At 31.2% G+C, this 26,349-nt stretch overlaps 2 protein-coding genes across 4 annotated transcripts in view; one reads left to right on the forward strand and one right to left on the reverse strand.

Annotated features, from left to right (window-relative positions):
* Positions 1 to 26,349, reverse strand: part of Gprk1 (G protein-coupled receptor kinase 1) — a 270,383-nt gene that overhangs the window by 123,899 nt on the left and 120,135 nt on the right. The window lies entirely within an intron of this gene.
* On the forward strand, positions 9,691 to 24,577 carry LOC143195535 (dynein regulatory complex subunit 3). The gene is made up of 11 exons (XM_076402787.1): positions 9,691 to 9,797; positions 9,857 to 10,035; positions 10,095 to 10,240; positions 13,561 to 13,720; positions 16,134 to 16,336; positions 20,678 to 20,887; positions 21,957 to 22,107; positions 22,170 to 22,255; positions 23,379 to 23,529; positions 24,169 to 24,244; positions 24,301 to 24,577. The coding sequence occupies exons 1-11, from the start codon at positions 9,708 to 9,710 to the stop codon at positions 24,469 to 24,471; spliced, it is 1,623 nt and encodes a 540-aa protein (XP_076258902.1). The 5' UTR covers positions 9,691 to 9,707; the 3' UTR covers positions 24,472 to 24,577.

Consider the following 26,349-nt stretch of genomic DNA (forward strand, 5'->3'; position numbering starts at 1 on the left):
TATGTCAGATGTTCATAATATTTTGTCCAATCCCTGTATATACCCTTTTGTAAGAAAAACCAATCAGTCACTGGCTTTTGAACTAATAAAACAGCTGAATGACGAAGATTACAACATTGTTTTAAAACTGGCCACAAATCTAGAAGTTCCTATTTTATTTAACAACGAACATAATATTGTTCAGTTGCGATAATTGCAACTAAATCCGTTTTTATGGACGCTGTATATAGATGGCTTGAAACTGAATAAATGAAGAACTAACAAGCGAAGATGCGGACACAAGGGAATAATATGATAGGTACAAGGTTAAAATTAATAAGAATAATCCTAAAAATGATACAAAATAAAATAAATATAAAAAATAGACAAAAGAAAATAGATCCCACTATAGAATGTTAATCTGCTCTAAATATTAGGTCTAATAAAAATAATTCAAATAGTTTCCCAATATATGGCAGTACAAAGCTTCGCACTAAAAACAGTGTTTGAAACAACCAATAAAGTTTATCCAAAATTGGAGCAAAATATTGCAGAAATATTGTTTGCATCCATTTGGAAAATGTTAAATACAAAAAGAAGGGGGGTGTAGGGGTAACAGGCGAGTTAAACCAAAAAATATGATGAACTGAAGCGGATGGTGACTGATAATCGTTGGTCAAGAAGGTTTTGCTGCTCGTTTGGTTGAATTGGCAATAAATCAAATGGTATGGGCTGCTCCCCTAGGACCAGACTCTTAATTCGAACCTACATTCTTAATAATTAAACCATCTGCAGGAAGAAATTGCTCAGAAACCGTCAATTTTGACCACTGGAACAGGAATTAAGTTTCCTCAAGACAACACTAGGCTACACATATCGATAGCGACTAGCTATGAGCTCCGTAAACTTGGTAGGCAGCTTCTTACACATCCGGATATCGTACCAAGTTAACTTTGATTTGAAAAATTCACCTCAGAAAAGCTTGTAAAGTTCGACTGTCCCAGCGCTTCTATGAGAGGGGCACCATATATTTACATTAAAAATGGTAACTAGTTAGTACGAAACTATTTTATAAAAAGAAGTATGTTCAGTTACATTCTTGAACGTAACGCAAACCTTCGATAAAGTCTGCTATAAGGGATTCATATTCATTATACCAGAAGAAGCTTACCCAACAATGAAAGAAGCTAAAGCAAGTGTACTGCAAGGCAGTGCTTTAGATCCTGTTCTACACCTACTCTATACAGGTGACATATCACAAATATAAAAGATTACTATCGCTACATTTGCTTATGACTGCTGCGATACTAGCTACTGATATAACAGCGAAAAAGCAACCAGAAAACTCAGTAATAGAAAAGGCAAGTAATAATATTAATTAGTGTACCCAGACATGGAGATTTATACTGATACTATAAAGTCAAAAGGAGTATATCACTGCACATTTAACAAAAAACCTACAACTAAATTTTCATAGAACAATAAATATAAATACCATTATCCCATACAGTAAGAACGCTATATATTGAGATGATTCTTGAGGCAAAACATCGTTGAAAGGAGCATATCAAAAAGAAAATAAAATAATTCGAATTGTAATATAAAAAAAATTATTGATTATTTGGAAAATATAAATTGTCCGTACATAATACGTTGCTGTTATACAAGCAAACACTAAAACCTGTAAGGACCAATGGATTTCAGTTATGCAGATGTTCTGCGAGAAGTAGTATCAACATAATACAAGTATTTTAAAGTAAAATCCTGAGAAATATTTAGATTCACCTACGTATTATCGAAAACAATTACTTACATCAGGACCTTCGGATTCCAACTGTCATAGAGGAAATAAACAAATTCGCAGTAATATATGAGGAAAGACTCTACTCTTATGCCAATACCAAAATACCGAGTCCCTTTGAGAACATCTAACCAGAACGCAGACTCAAAGGGATCAACCCATGTGATCTTGTGTAGTGAAGTTCCACTACAGGAACAATTACTTACGCAAGCAAGACATGAGGAAACACTCTACTCTCATGTAACACCGAAGTTCTGTAACTCTTGGACGACACTGAACTAGGACGCAGACACCAGAGAATCAAACCGTGTGATCTTATGTGGTGGGTGCAGTGCTCTAAATGGTAAAAGCACTGCAAAGTGCTACTAATTTTATTTTATTACAGAAGGCCAATCGGTCTTACTGGATAAGTACCTAATTTTAAGTCAGTGTAGAGACAAATTGTAGAAATGGAATGGAACTTCCTACAAATCATGTTTATTTCGTTGGCGATTCAATATCATAGAAACTAGGAAAACTATGTTACTCACATTTCAAGGAAATAAAATAAACTCAATAAAATATAGCTATAAGAGAAGGATACATGTATTTTAACCCGATACAGAACATCCCTAAAAACTAATTGCCAGTCCGAGTTATATAAAATTATAGTAATGTTTTTATATTATATATTTAATTTACAATACATCTTTTTTTAGTTACTGGAGTCTAATTTACCTATTGGATGCGCTGCATATATTTTTCATGCCAGTGACCTATATCTTCAGTAGTTTCGGAATCGTTAACATTCAGGTGACAAAGAGATGACGATGACAGAGGGTACGAAGTTAGGATGTGACGCGGCGACAGCGCATTCAATTGACGCTGCCACATTCGAAGCGGAGCCCCGCTATCGAATATTCGTTTACAATGGGTTTGCAGGATACCTTTGTGCCGCGACACGTTGGCATATTAGACACATATATCGTAGGTAGTGAGAGGACGGGTTGTAATTGAGTGAAAGGTGAAATGGCACCGAAAGAATTGCTCTGGCCTGGTGCGGCATCCGAATTAGATTATGTTTCTTGTTTGTGTAATGAGAAACGCTTTTAGCTAGGTATAACAAGGATGGAGAGTTTTACTATAAGTTATTTCTGTTTCCAGAACATTAAAACATCACTTTTTGTGATCTTTTTAGTTTCTTCTTCTTACTGCGATTTTAAATTAGTCCGGTTTGTTCTAAAGAAAACTCTACCTGCTATGAACGTTTTATAGTGACAGATGATTTTGATGGTTTCAGAGAGGTTTGCCACCTATCAATAGTATTCAGTTTATGTATATTTAGACTCTGCGTTGTCCTAATTAAGCAGCATATAAAAGGAAATATTAAATGCTTGAAATGTATAGCTAAAGGACGTTTGTAAAAGTCTAGGTTATCAATGTCCCAACTGATAAATACTGTAACGAATAGTTTCAAGAAAGATTCAAGACAAGATATTTAAATGCTATAAGAAAAGCCACGTTTTGGATATTCCAGAAAATGTATTGACAAAGAATCAAACAACAGGCAAGTGACAACATAAATATTTGGACCCAAACCTAGAAAATAAAACATAACGGAAGTAAAACTGTGCATGTGCTGTTCACGTATAATCAGACCACACTAGCACCTATAACAAATAAAACCTTCTCATTCCATATAGCAAGAACGCTAAGTATCTCGAAATTAATCTTGATGCAAAACTTCGCTGGAAAGAACATGTAAAAAATAAAAGGAAAAACTGGGATTCCAATACAGGAAAATCTATTGGTTAATTGAAAGAAAATCATAATTATCAGTACATAATAAATTGTCTTATACAAGCAAGTATTGAAACCAGCAAATCTTGTGTAGTGTAGTGTACTGAGGTGAATTTAATAGAAAAACGGGAGTGTTAATACATAAAGATTATTACACCAGAGACTAAGATAGTGCCGATGGGTCCTGTTAGGTATATACCTAAATTTAAGTTATTGTAGAGACAAATTGTAGGTTATTCAGCAACGACTAGTAACAAGGAAATAATTTTTAAAAAAATATTCAGATATTGCTTTACATTTAACTGTAACAAACAATACATCAATTTAACTGAAACGATTATTATAACTTTAAAAAGTCAGTAAAATAAATAGAGCGTAGCAAACCTATTGGTGAAAAAGTTACAAAAAAAGGCCCTAGAATAACAATAAATAAACTTCTAGAATAAAAAGTATCAATGTAAACAATGTAGAAGTTAATCATGAAACGCTCAAAATTGCATTCATGACATTCCTTAACTTTGTTGCATGATATATGGAAATTTGCTACCAAAGTCCATCAAACACTTTTCAAAACTGATGGTGATACTGCTCCAAGAATTTGAAAGTGTTGATTTTGATGGCAACGAAGATTGGCCTTAATTGCAAGCCTTATTGGGTGAAAACCCAGCTCAAACTCTCAAGAACTTTCAGACAACTTAGCAATAGAAGAATAAACTATTTCGAAACGTTTATATCCTATGCGAAATACACAAAAGGAGGGTAAATATTTACCAAACAAATTTAGTGAAAAGGCTATTTGGTATCGTTTCCATAACGCTTAATGAAAATTGCTTGGCAGACCAAACGGAAGAGTTTTCCGTGGTGCATTGTGATTGACGATGAAAAGTTGATTAACTAGATTTAGTACGGCAATCTCAAGTGTCAAAAATCATGGGGTGATCCAAGAGAGCCATTCACATCAACAGCGAAGGCGAATATTCCTGGCCAAAAATATCAGCAATGGGGAGCTGCGCCCACTGTAGTTACCAGACATAGCACCTTCTGATATACCATTTGGTTAGATCAATGTAGCATGGCGTGGTTGACACACAGTTCGAAAATCAACATCGTTCTTTCGACACGCTATAGTTGTGTTTCTAGAAAAACAGGAAAAAATGTAGAAGTGATGGAAACTATTGTGATTAATATATATTGTAGCAGTATTTTTCCTGTCGTTTTAAAGTGAAAACATGATAAGAATACATGCAAGAGCCTGATGTGTTGGCGGTCTGTATAAGCAATTTGTTTCATACGGATATTTCATGAGCTCTCAATAATTAACAAGCTTATTGTCTCAACCCATGTCTCTTGATATAGTTCATTAATTTAAAAAAATTACATCAATAATAAAGGAGACCAGACAGACCAGACATTTCTCTATGTGATTAGCTTCCTCTTAAATATTTCGAGAATTTTATTAGCATAGAATATCATTAGTTTTAGAATTTGTGCCTTCTTCAATGGCGAATAAAAGTTATTTTGAACAAACGTATGACGTTTTATATTTAAAAACTAAAAACAAACAAAAACCTCTCGAAATTATCGTGAAATTTAAATTAATTAAATACCGCAATACACGCTTATTAACAGTTTCCTACAAGAACATGCTTAACTCGTCAAAAGCTTCAACTTTGGAATGGGCCACCAGTATAACGAGACGTAACTTGGTAATAGTTTAATTAATGAGCTCTTTTCTAGATTGATTTAGAGCTGCCACCCCTTCCCCCCACTCAACTCAAACTTCACATTATTAGGTTTTGCATCTATGCTCGAATGTTAAGGGATTACATAAATTATGCACGGAAGAAATTAAATTCAAACTTGAAAAGTCTCTCTCTCTCTCTCTCTCCTCTCCTCACTTTCTAAACATATATAGTATAGAATAACTAATAAGAAGTTTCAAATTTAAACTTATCGTAGAATAAATTAATAGAATTAAAACTACTTAGCTAAATGAAACAGATATTGACTGTAATTTAGCTGTAATAGGAGGTGTGCTCAAAAAATAATGGGATTTTTTAATTTTGAGCTATGTTAGACCGATTGACCCCATTTTTTGATACTGTTGTGTTGATATGTTTAGACAATACCTAGAGATTCTTCAGTTTTTCTCATCTATTGAAAGAACAACGTGTACAGGGAAGAGAACAAAATGTAGTATATGATAGGCAAGTTAAGTGCAGAAGTACTTAAAATAATAAATAACATTTCCATATAGTTTGGTTATGTTTTACGTTATTATTGTTCATATTCGCGTATTAGTAATTTGGCTAAAAAATGTTTATCTTTGAAAAAATTGTCCACCTTAGTGTAATCTTGAGTTCAGTTTATATATATATATATATATATATATATATATATATATATATATATATATATATATATATATAAACTCAAAATAAAATAAAACTTGTATTTAATATAATAGATCAATCAAATCTTCAACATTTCTTCTCACTAAAATATTATATAAGTAATATAAATGAATGAGCTTTTAGTATATTTCAATATCGAAGTAACTGCATCGATATATTCAATTATGTAAATTCACACATTCTTGACGTATTTCCTTTGCATTTGTTTTATTCCCATCACCGATGTACTCTAAATGTGTCCTGTAGGTCTGGATTATTCTCTTGTAACTTTATACTTTTCATCTAGTATCATCATGTAATTTGCAAATTCTAAACATGCATTATATCGTTTGCAACAGTGTCAAATACAACATATACATATACAAAATTAACAATTAATTAAATTTTTGTGAGATATAAAATTTACCATATATTGGTAATTTTATTGTGTTTGTGATGTTGGTTTTGTTGGTTGAAATTTTTAATTCGTATTATAATTTTAGTTAGGTCCTGTAACAAATTTTATACTCGGAAAATACAGTATACCAACACATACCTACTGGGATTAATTAATATATATATAATAAGCTCTATTTGTCGTCTCAGCTTTGCTATAAATGTATCTATTACCAATAAAAATTTAGTGTTTTGTTAGTTTAAACTTATATTTCGTTATTTGTTATGACTTCTATAAAATTTTCACAACCAGAAATTAATGACTCAAAAAGATAATCAAAGAATTAGAAAATAATACAAATAATATGATGTAGACGATTAAAATATGTAAGCGCATCTTAGTCACTTTCTTGTAGTTTGTGATACTGTTGACGATTTCTTATAAACAATAGTTTAGAGTTAAGAGTCAGATATGTTAAATGTTGCTTTTAAATCTGTTGTGTATAAGAAAAACAAGAGTTTAGTATCGCTGTAACATTAAAGGTGACATCAACAACACATGAAAATGCGAAATGAAGGATTTTATAGTATGGAATGGTTACCAAATTACAATGAGAAAAATTGCTGGTGGCGTATATGAGATGCATTATATAAAAACTTGTTCCTGCATTTTTGGGCCAAAATAAGGCTGTAATCATGCTCCAGTCTTCATATTCACCAGGCACGATTCTGTGTGATTTTCTTGGTGTCAAAATTTAAATACGAAAACGAAAAACTTATTTTTCCTATATAGCGTAGAATAAATAACGTAACGTTCAGTGATGAATCCGTTTTTCATTTATATTGCTATATAAACAAACAAAATAGCAGATATTGAGGAATTTAATATAAAATAACATTCACAAAAATTATAAATATTTTGTTAAATAAGTTTCTACAATTAGTTTTGTCTATTTATGATACTTTAACATCTGTCTGAGCATACTTTATAAGGGATAAAATATTGAAATTATAACTGTATGTGTATGTGATTAAATTTAACAAATTATATTTGAGAATATTTATAAAAATATACAAGCTCAATTCAAAACGTGTCTGCGTTTAGAAATGATACATTTTTCTTTGAACTGAATTGTTACGAAAAACCCGTACATTTATAACTTTACGTAACCAACAATCGGCGGTTTCTTATATGATAAAATTACACATTTTGATAAGAGAGCATTCCTTATAAACCAATATCGAATGCATTTTCGCAACTGTATTTATGCAATGTCCTCTTAACGATAAGAAAGATCTCAAGAATTCTTCCTAACATCATAGTTGTTGTTTATTATGTAGAGTAGGGTAACTTTTATTGTTTATCATGTGAACTCGATATCCAATAGTAACCGTTTCCCTAACAAAACGATAATGTTAGATCGATAACATCATTCGTTGAAAGTATCGTCGAAGAAAGGAAAACGAGGTTTGCTGCTAAAAGTGTTTTAAAGTAGTTGCAACGTGACATGAATGGTAAGATTCTTGTTTGCATAAACGTTATGTTGGGTGTTTTGAAATAGGATATTATCTATCTTGTTTTCCATGTAACTGAAGAAATATAAAAAATATAATTAATTGCATACAATTCATTATATATATATACATTATATATATATATACAAATATATATATATATATATATATACAAATATATATATATATATATATATATATATATATATATACAAATACACATTGAACCACTCACAATTTTCCACGATTTTTTAAAACTTTATATTTGCTGATATTCCCATCAGAGCTCTAGATTTTTTGCATCTTGTTGTCGAACATTGTTGTGCCAGAAGGATGTGTTTTTGTGCATGTTACTATTGCTGCCCTTTTTTGCAACTTTATTTAAATTATGTTGGTAGATATTGGTAGCTATTGTTCATTGGACATTGATAGAAGTTAGTAGTATATTATTATTTGTTAATTCACCCAAATAAAGAACATATTACTTGAAAAGAGTTTGAGATTGTGGACCTTTCATTTTATCTACCAAATTTTTCCTGATAAACTCATTACTTCCATTATAATTTAACCAAAGTAAAATCTGTGTGTGAATTGACTCTCTAGATTATTGGAATACAGCTCTTTGTGGCATATCTTTAAATTTTCATGACAATATTACTATCAGATTAATTCACAATCCTTTAACCCAATTACTACCATCCACTGCTAGAATATGCACAAAATAGGCCTGATCTGATTAATTTTGTTCAGTATATGCATCATATTTATAAATGTGGACATGACGCCATGATTAAAAACATTTTTTTAGCTCATAAATTATTAGGGATATAAATTAAAACCAAATATTTTATAAAAGAATATGCCAGCGGAAAACTGAGACTCAAAATGGTGAACGGGAATCTGAAATGTTACGAAAAAACATGTGTCCACAATTAATATTTAAATTTCAGGGAATCTGCAGCTGAAGTGCAGAGTTGATAGTTTTAAAATAGATTATCGAACATTGTGCTTCACATTTCTCTTCCCCTTTTGAAACAGAGTATTAAACAATGTTGAGAATTCTACCCCCTCCACCATCAAAAGAATTTGCGTGAAAAGTTAGGGTTGGAGTGAAGAAATATCCATATTTTATCAAAAATATCTCACCCGCCATATTTATAAAAATATCGATATATAATACTTTCGGCAGATCTATCGATATTTGACTATTGAATGATATTTAATATTTAAGACATTTTTCGATTTTTGAAAAAATATTGATGGTTTCAAAATAGAGTATCCATCTTTGATATTCAGATTTCTCTTCTTGGTGACATTTTTTTAAAAGAAAATATCGACATATGAAACAGAGTATTGAACTACTTTGAGAATTCTACCCATTCCACGATCAAAATAATTTTGCGTGAAAAAATAGGTTGAAGAATTTTATCAAAAATATCGAAGCTGACATATCGATATTTCTTAAAATATTTCTCCCGCCGTATTTTTTAGATTATCTATTGCGGTCAATGGTACAAGGTCTAGTTGAACACCAGTTTCGTTCTTTTGAAGATATTAAAAATTGGGTCGATTCTTGGAGTCAACTCCAAAAAAAGAGGAATTCTATCGACTCAGAATTTAGATTACCTGAAAGATAAGACAATGGGAGTACATTTTTAATATTTTTCTGCATATATCTTGTATTCTTGATTATGTAACATATATTCTAAAATAATAATTACTATTATTTTTATCTCTTTCTACAATTTACAAATACAAATTTAAAAAAAAAGATAAAACATTCACCTTAGAAACGCGACAATAATATTTGACAATGTTACAGAAAAGCTTCAGTACTGTCAAATATGTTGAACCCCTGTCAAGAAAGAGAACCGAGGGTAATCACGAGCGCTCTGATCGAAAAATGCATCGATTTACAATACCCTAAAGGGGAAGTAAGTTTCTACTAAACAAACACAATATCATTCCATTCGGCAACTTGTATATTTTATAGGTAGGTAGACTGTTACGCCTTGAAGGCATTCCCAAGGAAGAGGTGGAGGAAATAAAGTTCGAGCACTTGTATATTTTAAAAATCGATCACTTATGGGTACTGAAATCACTGGTGAAACTCAGCATGAATAATAATCTAATAGAAAAAATCGAAGGTCTAGAAACGCTGATTCATTTAAAGTAAATCACCGCAGGTTTACGCAGCAACTATATCTGTTTTGTTTGTTTTTTTGTCGTAGAGAACTTGATTTGTCGTTTAACAAAATCAAAAAAATCGAAAACATCGAGACGCTGACGAATTTAGAGAAAATTACCTTTTACGAGAACCTGATAGAAACTATCGAAAATATGGATAATCAAAAGAAATTGACAGTCTTCAGTATAGGTAAGATATTTTAGTTTAGCAGTTGTATCGGCAAATAGTTTACGGGTCTTGTAACATATTTCACTAGCCGTAAGTATGCAATGTTATGCTTTTATTAGCATTGGGAAGTATCAACTGAAAACAGTCGAAACAGTCGATGGTCAAAATGTAGAGTACTGTAGTAGAATTACTTTTATATTTGAATGTTCTGTGGATCTGTAAAAAGGAATAGAATTTTTCTATAGAATGGAATAATACCCCACAAATGTTTTATCCTATTTTAATATATTAATTACTATTTTCAAATAATATGTTATAATAAATATAGACAATACAATAGAACTTAAACAAAAGCTAAAAACTAAAGATACAATAACCATAAATACTAAACAAAAATGAAACATATACCTAATCATAGAAAAAAAAAACTAATTTATGATATAATTAAAAATGATCCCACAATAACTACTAGAGCTTTTTTAAATAAAGTATGCTTTATTTATTATTGAACGGAAATATTTTTTAACAAAAATCGAGAGAGTAATCGAAATATTACTTATGATTGCCATAAAAACAGTCAAAAGTATTTTACTATTTATCATTCATAATTTTAATCTTTTTACCCCATTACCCCAAGTTTCTATATTTTTACGATTTTTAGTAGTAACATCAGTGAAAGTGAGAGAAAAGGAAAATATAAAATATAACCCAAAAAGTCAATAGTTGTTAGAATAGGTAAAATGAGTAGTTATATTTTTTTCAAACGGTACTCAAAATTACCGAGTTTACATAATATTTTTTCTTTTATAAATATATAAAAAAGTGGTGGCAAGCGCTGGTGTATCATTAGTAAGAAGAATTAAAGCCAGACAAATAAAAATATTGAACTAAACTCTAATAAGATGAATAATTTTTAGTTAGTTCAACGCATAATTAATAACTTGCTATTACAGAATATTTCTCAGTAAAAAAACATTTGAATAGGAACGGAAGCGTTGATCATGATGTGCCAGTAAAAGTAAATGCAAAACCTATTAATATTTTTTATTGTTGCATCATGGCATACTGATATTATCAACGACACTCTTTCTATTATTAGATATAATTTGATAAACAATCAAATATTAGGTATCCCAAACTACCATAGATATATTCTTTAAAATGTATGAGATTTAGAATGATATATTGTTTTTAGATATGTTGTAGTAGTAATAGAGGGACAACTTATCTGGAGAACAGAATCGTCTAAATCGTCTAAATTTATCACTGAAATGTTGTTGGCACACGTTCATCAATTTGTTTGGTGTTTAATGAAGATAAATTGGGATTTTGATCTCGATCAATCAATATCGGAGCCCTTCCTAGAAAAACGATGTTTGGTTTGGTATCTCTATACCATGATACACAATACTTCTTAGATCGAGGATGCGCTATAAACAACTAATATTGAACAACTAATTTAGTTACAAAAACATAGAAAAACGACGAAGATTTTTTCATGCATAACACAATACACACACAGATCAATTGAAAAGTCCCCGGTCTGATAGATGGAGCTACTAGAATTAAATCCATATGTTTTTTGCCTCAACCCTCAAAAGATGCGTGTATAAGTTTGACAGCTGTCGGATCATTAGTTTGTGAATTATAGCATTTTGAGTGAAGCAACTTTTGTTATTGTGAAAAAAATTGATAAAAAGGAATTTCGTGTCTTGATAAAATATTGCTTTTTGGAAGGAAAAAATACAGTTGAAGCAAAAACTTGGCTTGATGATGAGTTTCCGGATTCTACCCGAGGAAAATCAACCATCAAGGATTGGTATGTTAAGTTTAGACGTGGTGAAATGAGCACCGAAGACTGTGAACGCAGTGGACTGCACACGATGAACCCAATCCAAGGCGTGGTAAAACGCAACAGTTGGCTGGCAAGGTTATGGCGTCTGTATTTTGGGAAGCGCATGAAATAATTTTCATTGACTACCTTGAAAAAAGAAGGACCTACACACCGACGACTATTACACATAGCGATATAGGACCGTTTGAAGGACGAAATCGCCGACAACGACCGCATTTTAAGAAAAAGAAAGTGCTGCTTCACAAAAACAATGCACCGTGTCACAAGTCAGTGAAAACGATGAAAAAATTCATGAATTGAACTTCGACTTGCTTCCTCATCCACCGTATTCTCCAGATCTGACCCCCAGCGACTATTTCCTGTTCTCAGATCTTAAAACAATGCTCGCTGGGAAGAAATTTTCGTCGAATGAAGAGGTGATCACCGAAACTGATGCATTTCTATTTTGAAGCAAAAAACAAATCGTACTTCAAAAATGGTATCGAAAAGTTGGAGGGTCGCTATAATCAGTGTGTCATCGTTCAAGCGAATTATATTGAATAAAAAAAAACTAATTTTGCCAATAAAATGTGTTTTATTATAGTAGGCCGGGGCCTTTTCAATTGACCTGTTAGAAAATTGACTTTCAATACAGAAAAAGTGCAATAACAAATTCCAGCGGAACTCAAGTGAACCAATCAATTGCCATGGCTGGTTTTAGTTTAGCAGTTCAAACAATCCAATGAAATATATCAAAAAGGTTATCGCAGTGCCATCTAGTTAGTGGAGTCAGTGAAACAATTCTCCAATGACACACAAAAAGTTAAATTACTAATTACCCCATGAATCTAGATGTTACAGCTGTAAAGCGAAATCTTAAGACAAATTTGATTGAACATACTACAGGTCTGTAATTAAAACCAATGAATAATTATCAATACAAACAGAAATATTATAGATTGAGACATTTTAATACACTTTGCGACAATATTTGCAAGCAATATAAAGTCTTTCTATTTTAAAATTATCATGACATAATAAGTAATCATCTTTATAAATTCATGAAAATTGTTTTTAAATAGGACTAACTAAAATACATTTTACCCTGTTTTACGTTTTGTGAAAATTGCGAACAAATATATTCCGTCCTTGCTCTACCTATATACAGAGAAATCAATATTTTCTATATAGTTTAGATCTGTCCTGGAAAAATAAGAAGAGCTTAGATTCAATAAAGATTATTGAATACATATATTTAATGAGTTTAATAATACAGAGTGATTTCTATCATGTAATAAAATAAGATTGAGAATTATTTTTCAACTATTACTGCTATGAATTGTAAAATTAAAATTTAACTCAATAATAACACGTCGATAATGTTTCTCGAATTTCCAATACAATGGAAATCATCGCGAATTCTGTATTCTAAATGTGAAGTAGTAAAACATTGATGACCACACTGTTGCATATTAATTGTTTTCAAACATCGAACGGACATTTTCAGGTAAAAATAGGATATCAGGACGAGAGAACGTCAATTATTTCAGGAGATATCCCGATTTGACATCGCTCAACATGGCGGAGAACCCTTGTTCGGAAGAGAAGGATTTTCGATATTACATTGCCGCCTTTCTACCCAAATTGGTTTATTACGAATATAAAAGGTAAGTAATGCACAGTGTGTGAAAAATATCGGAGTGGTGCTATATTAGAGTTCAAATCAAAGCTCTGTTGTTATGTTTTATTTTTTTATGTGGCACTTTAAAAACTCTAACAACGTTCTGCAACCTGAAGATATCGAACTAAAAATTGATACAACATTTGTGGAAAATTATACATTGACTAAGTACTATAATGGTTATCCAGTGCTGCTTATAAGTTATCTTTAATATCTATATATCTAGTATGTTAAATTATATCGATACAGTTAACAAATAACACCTTGATCTATTGAAACAGCTCGAAGAGGGGGAATCTAAATCATAAATCGAGGTAAATATTACATTTAATTAAAATTTGCACAAATATACATTATGAAACAGAAATATTTAACCAACAATTAGATATAATCAACAGGATAGAATTTGATTGGTGTTTCCATACTCCAAAGGCATTCTATAAAAAAGTAACTATTTCTAATAAAATACGAACTTATTTGATGTACATTACTTTCAGTAGAAAAATAAAGAAATCGTAATTATGAAGGCAAGATATTATTGCTTTTGGTACTAAATATTTTCATCAAAATATTTGATTGAAGAAAATGCAAATAAACTTTTATATATGCAAGTGAAACTGAAAATGTTGGGAACACATATCCTGATCAATCAAACCAAACAAATAGTTATTTATAAGGTGAAAGACAGGTGAATACTTTTTAAGAAATAACTCATTGGATGTTTTGTTTTTATCTGTTTAAAAAAATTGATAATGTATATGTCAACACAAAGACGGAAAAATCCTTATATTGATGAAAAATCAGCGAACTGCAAAGAAAGCTTTATATTTAATGTGTACAATTATTCAGTTTTTTGAGTATAATACTGCGGCAATAAGGAAACCATGTTACATCATCATCATACAAACATATTACAACTGGATATTGTCGGCGTAAAAACTCAAAGGTCCCAAGCAAAAGAAAATGCTGATGTTTTCTGATGAGTAATATCAAACTTTATTCTGAGTCTACTCCCATAGACAACTAACTGACGGCTTTTAAACTGTGCAGAAAACTGCATAGCAAATTATGAATCAAGGTGCGGAAATTAATTTTGCTTATAATATCCATTATCCAGCAATATAATCAAGAGAACATGAGATATAGCTGTTTGAGAGACGCGGCATCTAAACACGAAATTTTAAACGCGTTTTTCTAGAAACTACTTTTCTCGAGACGGTTGATATTAGTGTTGGGAACTATCGACTGAAATCGACTATGGACTGTTTAGTAATTAACTACCTTTTTTCGCTCCGACTGATTTTGTTACTATTTACTATCGACTGTTTCAGCCGTGTACTTTTAGTTACTATTTTTGGTTCTACTAGTTTCATTCGTCTGATTTTTGAAGTTCTGGCTCTGTCGTCCCCAGCCGCGACCTTGACAAAAGTGTACCCAATGTGTTTAAAATTATGAATGATAAATAGTAAAATACTTTTGACTATTTTTAATGCAATAATACGTAATATTTCCATTGCTCGATTTTTGTTTAAAAATATTTCTGTTCAATAATAAATAAAGCATTTACTTTATTTAAAAAAGCTCTAGTAGTTATTGTGCGATCATTTTTAATTGTCATGAATTAGTTTTTTTCTTCACTTTTGAGGTTTTGTTTAAATTATATTGTATTGTCTGTATTTATTACAGTATATTATTTAAAAATAGCAATTAACATATTAAAATAGAAAACAACGTTTGTGGGGTTCAAACATTCTATAGAAAAATTCCATTCCTTTTTACAGATCCACAGAACACTCAACTATAAAAGTAAAATTCTACTTCGTTTAAAATGAAATTATTAATTGCATGTTAATAGTATTCAGTAATTAATTTTTTCTTTTTCTTTTGTTTAAGCTAGTACGTGAAGGAATATATACATCTCGGTCTCGCTTATTCTACCGTTGGTAAAAATAAGCACATATAAAATTAGCTGCTCCAAGCAATTATCTCCGTCCATTCCTCTCTCGCAATTTATACAGGAAAGGGTTCGTACATCCTCTGACATCATGAATTAAAAAAACAATTGGAACCGTGCATTTGACCGAAAATAGTAATTAGGATTTTCAGTCGCTAGTTTTTTGACTATCGACTGTTTCGACTGTTTTTAGTCGACAGTTCCCAACGCTAGTTGATGTGATATCTCAAGTTCTACTAAACTAATTTACTTGATATTTGGTGTGAACCTTCTCCATATATTCTTCTATATGACCAAAGAAAAATAAAGTCAAATAATTTTTTTTCTAGAAATTATGGTTGTTTGAAAAATTGATAAATTATTTACCATTTTCAATAACATAGTAAAAAATCTAAATTATATTAAAGTTTTAGCCCATTAATAACCGATAAAATTGATATTTTAGAATAGACGACGGCGAACGAGAGAAAGGAATCCTATTGTTCGACAGCGAGCTACGTACGCTGGAGAAGGAGGAGGAGACGCTGCGAGCAGAACGAGATAAAATCGAAAAGGAATTGCGAGATGAGGAGACCCACGCGAAAATGTTCGTCGAACACCTGAATTCCGGAAAACTGTTCGATATGATGTACGAAAACGATCCTGAAGGTAAGGAAATGCCGACGCTGGACACGGGAGAGAAACCCTTTCCCGTATTCTCGTATTACAAGAGCTTTCGAATGCCATTTGTTGTCTATTGTCCATTATTAATTCATTTCTCATACATATATATAGCAGACGCTCAACAATGAAACATATATTAATTAAGATCATTTCAGTTTTTAAATTTAAACTAGTACATTGCACAGCATTTTTACGGTATTTAAGTATTCATTCACATATCATTCACATTCTATAAAAGAAGGTATTTAAAATTAAGTGATAAACTGCGTGCACAAAATCATTCACAGTTGGCAAAAAAATGGGTTATCGAAAACAATAATCTGTAAAATTAAGGGTTTGAAAACATCTGTTGAGTTGTTAAGGAGAGAAAATAATGTTCTAAATAAAATACAAATTATTTCCTCTCTTCTTTACGCAAATTAACTCACAAAGACGAGTTTGTTTACTTAGATGATTAATATATAAATTACACGCAATGGGAGATGTTAAATTGATACGTAATGGTGATAGAATTATGAATTGGATGGAATTGGACAATAAATCGACTATCTGGTTTAGAAGAATACGAATTCCGTCATCAGACCCAACTGGTAATTATATACACGACACAGAATTCCAGTGTTCTTGATACCTTTTCTTTCTTCTTGATTTTGATTAAATCTTGACTATTTCTTCATTTATATTCTTTAACGAATTCGGTAAGCACTTTACGATTTATTATTTCTATATTTGTGTCAATTCTGATTCTCGTTGTCGATGCATTTTGTTTTATCGCTGAAGCTTCTCCATCGGGTTCTTGGTGGTGGTTGATCTCTGAATCCCATTTCCGTATCCCAATTCGTTTAGAATTTTGGGGAAGAAAAGACTCTTTTAGCTAGAAACTTCTGACGTCGATAGAACACTGGTTACGGACTAAGGAATACTCGAAAAATCTACGGTCTCGAGCCTTCGAGCCGATGAGGCATCCCTTTTGCAAGGCACGTGTTTTCTGTTTACTCATTGCCTTTCTTTGGCCTAGTTTCACCAGGCATTCGATACAATGCAATATTTTCTATTGTCTCAAGTTATAATTATTTTTCCATGTCACAAATATTACAAAAAACAGTTAAATGGTTTAATGAATTAGACCCTCAAACCATACAAAAGAAAGAATTATTACAATTTTCGTAAATTTAACATAAAACAATTTTTTTAATATAAATAAATGTAATTAAGTATCAACACATCACTTCTACAAAGAACTTACAAAATATTTGGAGGACTGGGAAACTATAAAAAAAAACAGCACCTAAAATGGACAATAGCCTCTCTAAGTGGGTATAATATTATATATGGTATAAGTATAATTAAAAAAAAACGGGAAAAGCACCTCTTAATTAGAGGTGAAACTTGAAAATGTTACTTAAATAAAAGGCTAAAATTTCCAATGAAAAATTGAAGAGGGCCGATAGTTTGCTAGCTAGTAATGGCTGGCTACAACGTTTTAAGAGAAGCGACAGTCTAAAACTGATGAGATATTATCAGCACAATCAGAATTAATAGAACCATACACAATAGTGAATCCCAGCATTACTTGTACACCAGCTTATATTAATATATGGAACGAAGATAAGCACACGAACGCTAATGAGGATGAGAGGATAATATATCCATATCTTAAGTTAGAAATGTAGTGACTGACGCACAATATATAAAAGGTTTTAAGCAAGCTTAGATTGCACTGAAAGAAAAGATGTATCACACACATCCATTTTAGATTTTCCTGGTATAATTACGGTAGACTAAAATTGCAATTTCTTCTAATTATGCTGTAGATATATTCGCTGAGTTTGTTATGAATATTTGCCTACGTAGTAATAGTTTCTTTCAATAAAATGTTTATTATCTAAATCACTTAAATTTCGTTCATTAATCGAAACATTTCGATAATGTGAACTATACTTGGTATGGATTAGTTCACATTAACGAGTATCTGTATTTAAAAAACTGGGATATAAACACCAATCCCTTTAATCCAGTAATCTAAAAAAATGAAACACACTAAAAATTGCGAAAAATATGTCAGCGAGGGATAAAGTTTGTAAAATTATATTAAATGTAAAATAATACTACTACCTATCTACTTCTATTAAGGTATCTTCAATAGAAAAAAATGTTTATTATTTATCTGTTACTTCCTACTTCAATGTCATGATAATAAAATAGAGAAAGGGTTTAACCAGTGGACAATAAGAGCAAACAAAACCAAGTCCGCTCATTTTACTTACACAATGAGAAGAGGAGCCTGTCCGTCGATAAAATTATATAACGAAAACCCATATAGAAGAATAAGCAAAATACTTGTGCGTTTTTTTGGATTGCATCTTAATTTGGCGGAATCACATTTGAATTAAGTGTAAACAACTTTACAGCAAAATCGGTAGTGTGCATTGGTTAACAGGGCGCCACGCCTATTTAAGCAACGAGGAAAAAATTATGGTACAGCCCAAGCCAGTAACACCGAGCTAATCTGGGCACACTCAACTGGGCATTCAACTATGCGGAACTGCAAGAAACAGACAAGTCAGTTTGTCATATATTGGCAAGATTCTAAAGCAAATATTTAAGGAGCATGATCAATATCTAAAGCATGAGCAACAGGTACATGTAGCTAAATCTCAATATGAGAACAGAGAAGCAGGAAATAAGATAGCAACATCGGATGAGACTTGCACAACATACAATCGACCTGGTATTGACTCTGAGTGAAGTAGGAAGACAACGCAAGGCTCAAGTGATGCGACATCCCGAGCCTCAGCAACATATTCACATAGAAGGATGGCAGTTGCGTCCACACAAGCTCTTTTATAAAAAAAATTAAAAAACAGTTTAAAAGTTGGACAACGCAGTGGTTTATTGTCCTGAGATAGATTGTCGTAGCGCAGACTATATAATGAAAAACGTTTATCTGTTTCGAAAAAACATAATTATAATAACGAATATTTTAAATGTCAATTCAGCTCTTTTTTCGGAAATAGTCGTGTGACAAACAATATTGTTTCGTGAGATACAGAAATACAATCTCAAACCTTCAACTTGAATGATGATCCTTCCTTCACTTTCGCGATGTTTATTTCAGTTGAAGACGTTAATGGACAACCAGAGCGAGCCAAATCATTCACTACATCTGGACCATTTTTAAATACATTATAATACATTATTCATACGAAGACAATTCACCATAGGTCTGCAAGATTTTCAGTTACTTAGCATACGAAATTCTATTTGCGATGTAAAATTTAAGGCAAAACCTGTTTTTTTATTCTGTTTTATCAGAGCGAGAAACTGAATAAACTAAATGACAGATTACGTTCAAATTTTGCGTCAGTACAGAGGACAGTAATGCTAACTCACAAATAATTAGTTAATCATCAAAACTAATTTTGCCATAAATTATTCATTTTGACCTATTTTGAACGTAATACAATACATTCGAAAAATAATAAACATTTGCTGTTTTACTGACCACCTCTCGATACTTTTCGATAGAATGTAAATTAGGCCTTTGATTATAAACAATAGAAATTACTCATTTGTCTTAATATAACCATAAGAATAAAATAATCTTAAGGTAACTTAAACTTTAAAGATACGAGGGCAGTTTGATAATCAATCAAATATTTTTGTTTTCGATAAAAACACAACATCCCTTTAACTCAATATATTTGGTCCAGCATTTTCCCAATGTTATTATTTCTTAACCTATTGGTTAAAGGTTTTCTCAAAATGTCCTTAAAATATTCGTTTATTTCTCTTCATCGACCTAAATCTCTTCACCATATGCAGTTGTTTCCGCTTAAAATGAATAAATAAATAAAAAAAATCTATTCACAAGCTCCGAATAATGTTCTCCTGGTGATCGTATTACACCGCATCAAAAAAAGGCCTCCTTCTTCTTCATAGTCACCCGGAGAAACCCATTTTGGTTTTGATGATATTTTTTTTGCGCCAAAAATAATGCTAAATGACGTAGCGTGCTCAAAATTGATGTACTCGATCTAATAAAAAATACTAATAAAGTATGCAACTACATCATAAAATCAGATAAACAAAAATCGAGTAGTACGAATGAAGCTGGGGTTATATTTTTGCTAATCTGTTGATATATGCCAATAAAAGATACTAGATAGAGTATTACCATAAGTTGATGCAAAAAATAGAAGGCTAGGTTTTTCTATATCTTAATTAGCAACCATTTATATCCCCTAAAATGTATTCACATTTGTGTGATCAAATACATAAAAGATGATATATTCAATTAAAATGAATATTTTGGGAATATTCTAGGAAAAGCTCTGTTGGAACTTGGCGAAGAAGTAACAGAATTTTATGAGGAGTACAAAAACCAATTTATGGACTACTGCAAACAAGCTTACGCGATAGGAGAGAAGCATTACTATCTCAGGCAAACCGAAATTGACAACTTCTTTCGGAGCGTCTCGAAAGCCAAGAAAGAGAATCAGGATGAAAGTATCGGTCACATCGAACAATTTCTAGGTAAACACTTTTAAATAATTGCCAAAAAGTATTCACAGTTAAAGCTGAAATATCAATTTATATACAGTAACATAGATGTTATCATAAGTTTTTAGCTGTTCTAAAATAAGGGTTTGTTTTATTTAATAAAACACTGAACTAACACACTTAATAAACACTTATATAAACACTTATTTTAGGTATAGACGAGGTATTATTATGAAACTATACAAATAAGTACTACTTTCTTTCTAGTATTATTTGAATCAAACTCAATTTCTGTTCATGATTTGCTGAATACACAGTTGCGAATGTGTTAGCCAACAAACCTTCCTGGGTCTGAAGTGATTAATATGCTCTTAGATAACGATCTGTGTTTCTCTTACCTACTTTTTATTCAATCAAATCAGTTAAAAATATTTCAAAAAATGTATAGTATCTGGTCTATTTCCGGAACTCAATGAATTTAGACCAATTTCACTTGGCTACTGCCACAACACAATCCAGGGGCATTTTCAAAGTTAATGTGGACACGCAAAGTTCATTGGTCCAATAGGAAACATTTGCTGGATGGGAATTAAATGCAACATTTCTACATTATTGACTTCAATTTCATCGATTCTGTTCAACTTCCTTTTCCACTTCGATTTTCTCGTATATATTTTTGACGTACAACAATGCGAGTACGTCCAATTGGTGGTATTTTGAGCAACCAAATTCAAGTAAAAATTGCCTCCCTTAGTGTGTCTATATAATCATTTATAACACGTGTTAGCCTACAAGTTTTTTGAAATTTTGCTATTTTCTCTGTAGTTTTTTAATTTCCCTTTTCGAAACAATACTCTACAGAGTGTTATAAAAGTTGAAAATAAAAAATATGACAATAATACGTAAATTCGTCTTCAAATTATGGTGTGACCAAGAGAAATACTATTTTATGCTACCAAATAGATATAATCCCTTAAATATCAAGCTGAAATGCGTTTTGGGCTGGATAATTTACTTTTCTAATTTTTATTTTGTTAAAGTATAAAGACAATCAACTGTTGAATGTATTATAAGTTGGATATAAGCACGCTATCAATTTTAGAAAAAAAATCTGACACAATGACCATAATTAGAAGCTATCGGGTCCAACTAGATCATGATGCAATTGATAACGCGACTTACCAGATGAAAACAGAAGGTCACCGGAAGGATTTCAAAGATATCGTTCACCAAACATGGAAAAATTTAATGCGGTAAAGAAGATATTAATATGAAATTCGTTAGATTCCGATGAATCGTTGATTTATTTCATTAGGTTGGAGCTGAGATTATACGAGCAGATGGAGGAGGTTAACCAAACTATTGGGAGAGTTCTAGAAGAACTAATAAACACTTTTATTGGTAAGCGAACCCATACGATAATCCACTGTTTATTCACGTTTTAATGATGCGTTTTACTAACTACAGCAATTTATCATCTTCAATGTCAACACTAATTCATATTCAACAATGCAATCGGATTTAATTGTCCTATTGTTTCGACTGGCATGTAATTACTTACCGTTTTGTGTTATAAAAAAAGGTAAAATTTTGTTGTTAACTGTTCAGGTATTAAGGAAATATCTATAACGTCTGTTTCCACAATTATTTATTGAATTGGCTAATACTGTTATAATACTTCCTGTTTCAATTGTTATGAATATTAAAATTCTAAAATAAGTAAAAATAATATTCTCTATCATTTTCTGCGATTAATAGCTTCTTTTTAAAGTCATACGATATCTCTATTTGTTCTTTATTACTATATCTCTGTATCTCTGTGTATTTGTTAACATCTAACGTAATTGCTGATAAAGTTAATGATAATGACTAAAACATTTCAGTGAAAACGAAAAATAATATACCTATACATATTTTTAAAGGACACTCATAACAGTTTTTTCTGGCTAATTTTTTAACACCTGGGCTGGTTAATAAGTCCGCAACAGGCAAAAAATGCATTTAATTTTTCAACATTATCTCCTTTTAGTTAAGTATATTTATCATCCGACCCTAATCTCTCGACCATCCGGCAATTTCTTCATCTTAGGAAGCAGAAAATAATCACACGAGGCTAAATCTGGAGAATATGTTGGACGGAATAGCAGTAGAACCATTGAAATTGTTGGTGCAGACTCCCCATAGTATTTATCAAGCGTTTCCCTAGTTTTTTTTTGCACAAAAGATAATGGCTAAAGATTCGGCAAACCAAAATCACTTTTTTATTTTAATTTTCTTAATTTGAAAGGTTGTCTGTTATCAATGACTATCAAACATAAACTAAATGACGCGGTTTGCTCAAAATCTCACAGCAGTCTATTAATGGAAGGCAGACGAGAACAACACTGACGAATTTAAAGTTACTGTGCGGGAAATTCAAAAATTCACTGACTTATCTAACTGTATTCGTATATTTATTTATTTTCCAATGAACAAATATTTTATGTATTATAGTAGAAGTAACACGTTTCTTAAACTACTTTAGAGGAAGTTCAAGCTGTGTTCACAAACATCAGAGCAGCAGAAGTGACCTACTCTGAAAACCTCAATGATGCCGCATTGCGATACCTAACAGCCATCAATTTGAACCCAGACGAAGAAATTCCGGAATCATTAAAAGAAATTACTTCAGACAGGTATAATTCAAATATTATTTTTCGCCAAGAGTGCAAAATAGGGTACGACATAATGGTATGTTATGCCAGTAAACAGACTGGCTAAAGCCGGATATCTTCTGAAATTATTTCCGTTCCGTGTATATTGAGATTAAAGCTGATATATAGTCCGTCCAATAAAACAACCTATGTACGTCATCAATTGCACTTTTGCTTTACAGCGTTTTCCGATTTATACATTCTAATTGATATCACTAATGACTTGAAGAATTTCTCAGACATTTGGCAACATGGCCCACCATATACACTGATAAGAGACTGATTCAGTTACATGTTCCGATGCTTCAGACAGGATTTCATCTCGTTTTAATTAAGATAAAATGAGACTGAATCTGCTCCTAATTTAAAATTAGTTTAATTTTTCACGAACTGTAAGTGGCACTATTCCACATTATCTATGACGAACATTGGCTGTTTTATTGGTCGGGCATATACGTACACTGTTGCCAAAAAGATAAAACAGCTTGTTTCATGAGAATGTTTCACTATTGATATTGTTAATAGTTACTTATATGTCATACTGGGTTCTCCTGGTGTATTTTTTGGAAATTGTAAATTATTTGTTAATATTAATTATCTGAATAAATCTGAAAATTACAGAGATGTGCTAGCAAATGCATTGGTTGCAACACATGACATGCATATGCAAACAATCGATTCCAGAGAAGACTTACTAGTAAGTATAGATAAGCCTGTTTTGCCATACGTGGATTAAATTTGCTTTTTTTTTAGATTCATAAGGCAAAAGGATGGCTGGAATCTTTCGTAACAGACTTGACCAAAGGCGAGATTACGCGAAACCGACAGAAATTGTTGGAAATCAACCATTTTCTGGATATACAACAGGAAGAATTCAACGAGTTCTCAGCAGTGCAAGAAATCAATATAGCAATAGATGAATAAATATGTCAAAAGTTATACATTTTACGTACATTTTCGCTTATGTATACTTTTATATTCATACATATTTATTTTAGCCTTATTTACGTTTATTTCATATGATGTGACACTAAAATTAATAAGCATTTACTATTATTTTAATTATAATAATAAAAACAAAGAAATAATGTTTGGCGTATATTTACCAGACCATAACTTCACGCAATTTTCTGAGGCTATAATTTTTAAGCTGTTCTTGGAAAAAACAAGAGAACAATACGATGTTTACGTAAATATTTAAATTGGGAGATTGGCGTCATTTAGTTGTAAAAAAATAGTTTCTATAAATGTGTTAATGGACGACATTCGAAATTTCTTATTGTTAATTATAAAAATTGAGATGTTGGGTATAAAATGGAAAAAACTTTGAACATTCCTCAAGGAACAGTGTGCAGATTATAGAAAGGGATATACATCTCTGATTAATTGAGGACTGCAATAGTTGTGTAAAAAAGGTGATGGGTTGTTGAATATTAAATAATGAAGTTTGAGAGAAATGAAAGAAGAGCATACGTGTTCTAAAAAAGTAACAAGTCAGATAAAGAGAAAATACATTATGCTTTTAAAAACCGATATTAATGTTTAATCATTTATTTACTATATTAATAACTTTGTGTCAAGAGAAAAAAATGTTAAAAATTAAGTTTTCACCATCTTTAATGGTATAAAGATTATGTATTCGAGAAATTGGATGTGCTCTTCTCTAAAAAATCCAAAACTGTACAGCATATCGGCATTTTTATGTTTAAAATGGTCTTTCATCCAATTAACGCAGAATTTGAAACAAATATCAACCAGAATGCTCTAATGTATTAACTAATCGAAAAATTAAATGTACTTAATGGTAAGTTTTGGGCCAATTCATTTACTCCAGGCTAGATAAATAATCTTTTATTGTTCTAATTAAAATAAATAATACATATTGATGAATAGTTTACATTTACATGTTTTTGTTGAAATTACCTTAAATACACAAAAATTTACTTTGAAAAATCAACTCATACTGTTAGTGTGTAGTCTCTGGCTTCAATAAGACCTTTGCAGTACAAAGATACCAAATGTATTTTAAGGATAAAGTTTAAAGCCTGCTCTTTTCCAAATAGTTATTACTTTAACCTGCTAACCTAACATAGTTAATTCATTCTTTGGGCTAAATAGATATAACAAGATGTTATAGTAGCTCGACTATAGCATTTACATATTCCATCACCTAGAAATTCTAGTAACGTGGTCATTGTAAAGAAAAAAAAAGATAAACTGTGTGGTAAAGGGTACCAATTTCATATCTTTTTAATATTCTTCTTATTATTTTCTATTATTGAATTAAAAATGAAGGGTTCACTTCAGATCAGAGCGACGATAGAGGAAGACAGAAAGAGTGAATTTTTCTGTATCATCCTAATACATAACACATTCAAACAACTTTTAATAAACTAAAGATTCAGCATTGCAAGTTCACTTATTTGCATATGATATTAAAGTTTTCCTCTCTAATATGCAGCTATTGTGGAATTGGACGTTTGTTACAATGTGTTCAAAAACCAAGGTTTGAACCGTAATTGCAAGACATCTTTGACTGAGGAATAGTGAGTTGTTGAAGTTCAAAATATTTACGACTAAATACCAAAAAAGGACGTTGAAACCATCAACACTTTCGGATATTAGACGTATTAAAAATATTAGCTTAACAACAAATATATTTAACAACTTTAAATGTTAAAAATCTTCGAAATTACAGTAATGAAAGTGTCAAACAATGACGTGTATGTATGCAACATTGTTGACTAGTTTTGATACTCAATTCTCATATCAAGTATATATATATATTATATATATATATAT

The sequence above is a fragment of the Rhynchophorus ferrugineus genome, unplaced genomic scaffold (genome assembly GCF_030347505.1).
Source record: "Rhynchophorus ferrugineus isolate W39M unplaced genomic scaffold, kcgeb_rfMv2 rfM1, whole genome shotgun sequence".
Lineage (NCBI taxonomy): Eukaryota > Metazoa > Arthropoda > Insecta > Coleoptera > Curculionidae > Rhynchophorus > Rhynchophorus ferrugineus.

Excerpts from the sequence above, each read along its gene's own strand:
- LOC143195535 (XM_076402787.1), top strand. The coding sequence starts at position 9,708 with ATGTTGAACCCCTGTCAAGAAAGAGAACCGAGGGTAATCACGAGCGCT. Across the intron at positions 16,337-20,677 it reads GTACGAAAACGATCCTGAAG|GAAAAGCTCTGTTGGAACTT; the intron begins GTAAGGAAATGC and ends GGAATATTCTAG. Across the intron at positions 24,245-24,300 it reads ATTCCAGAGAAGACTTACTA|ATTCATAAGGCAAAAGGATG; the intron begins GTAAGTATAGAT and ends CTTTTTTTTTAG.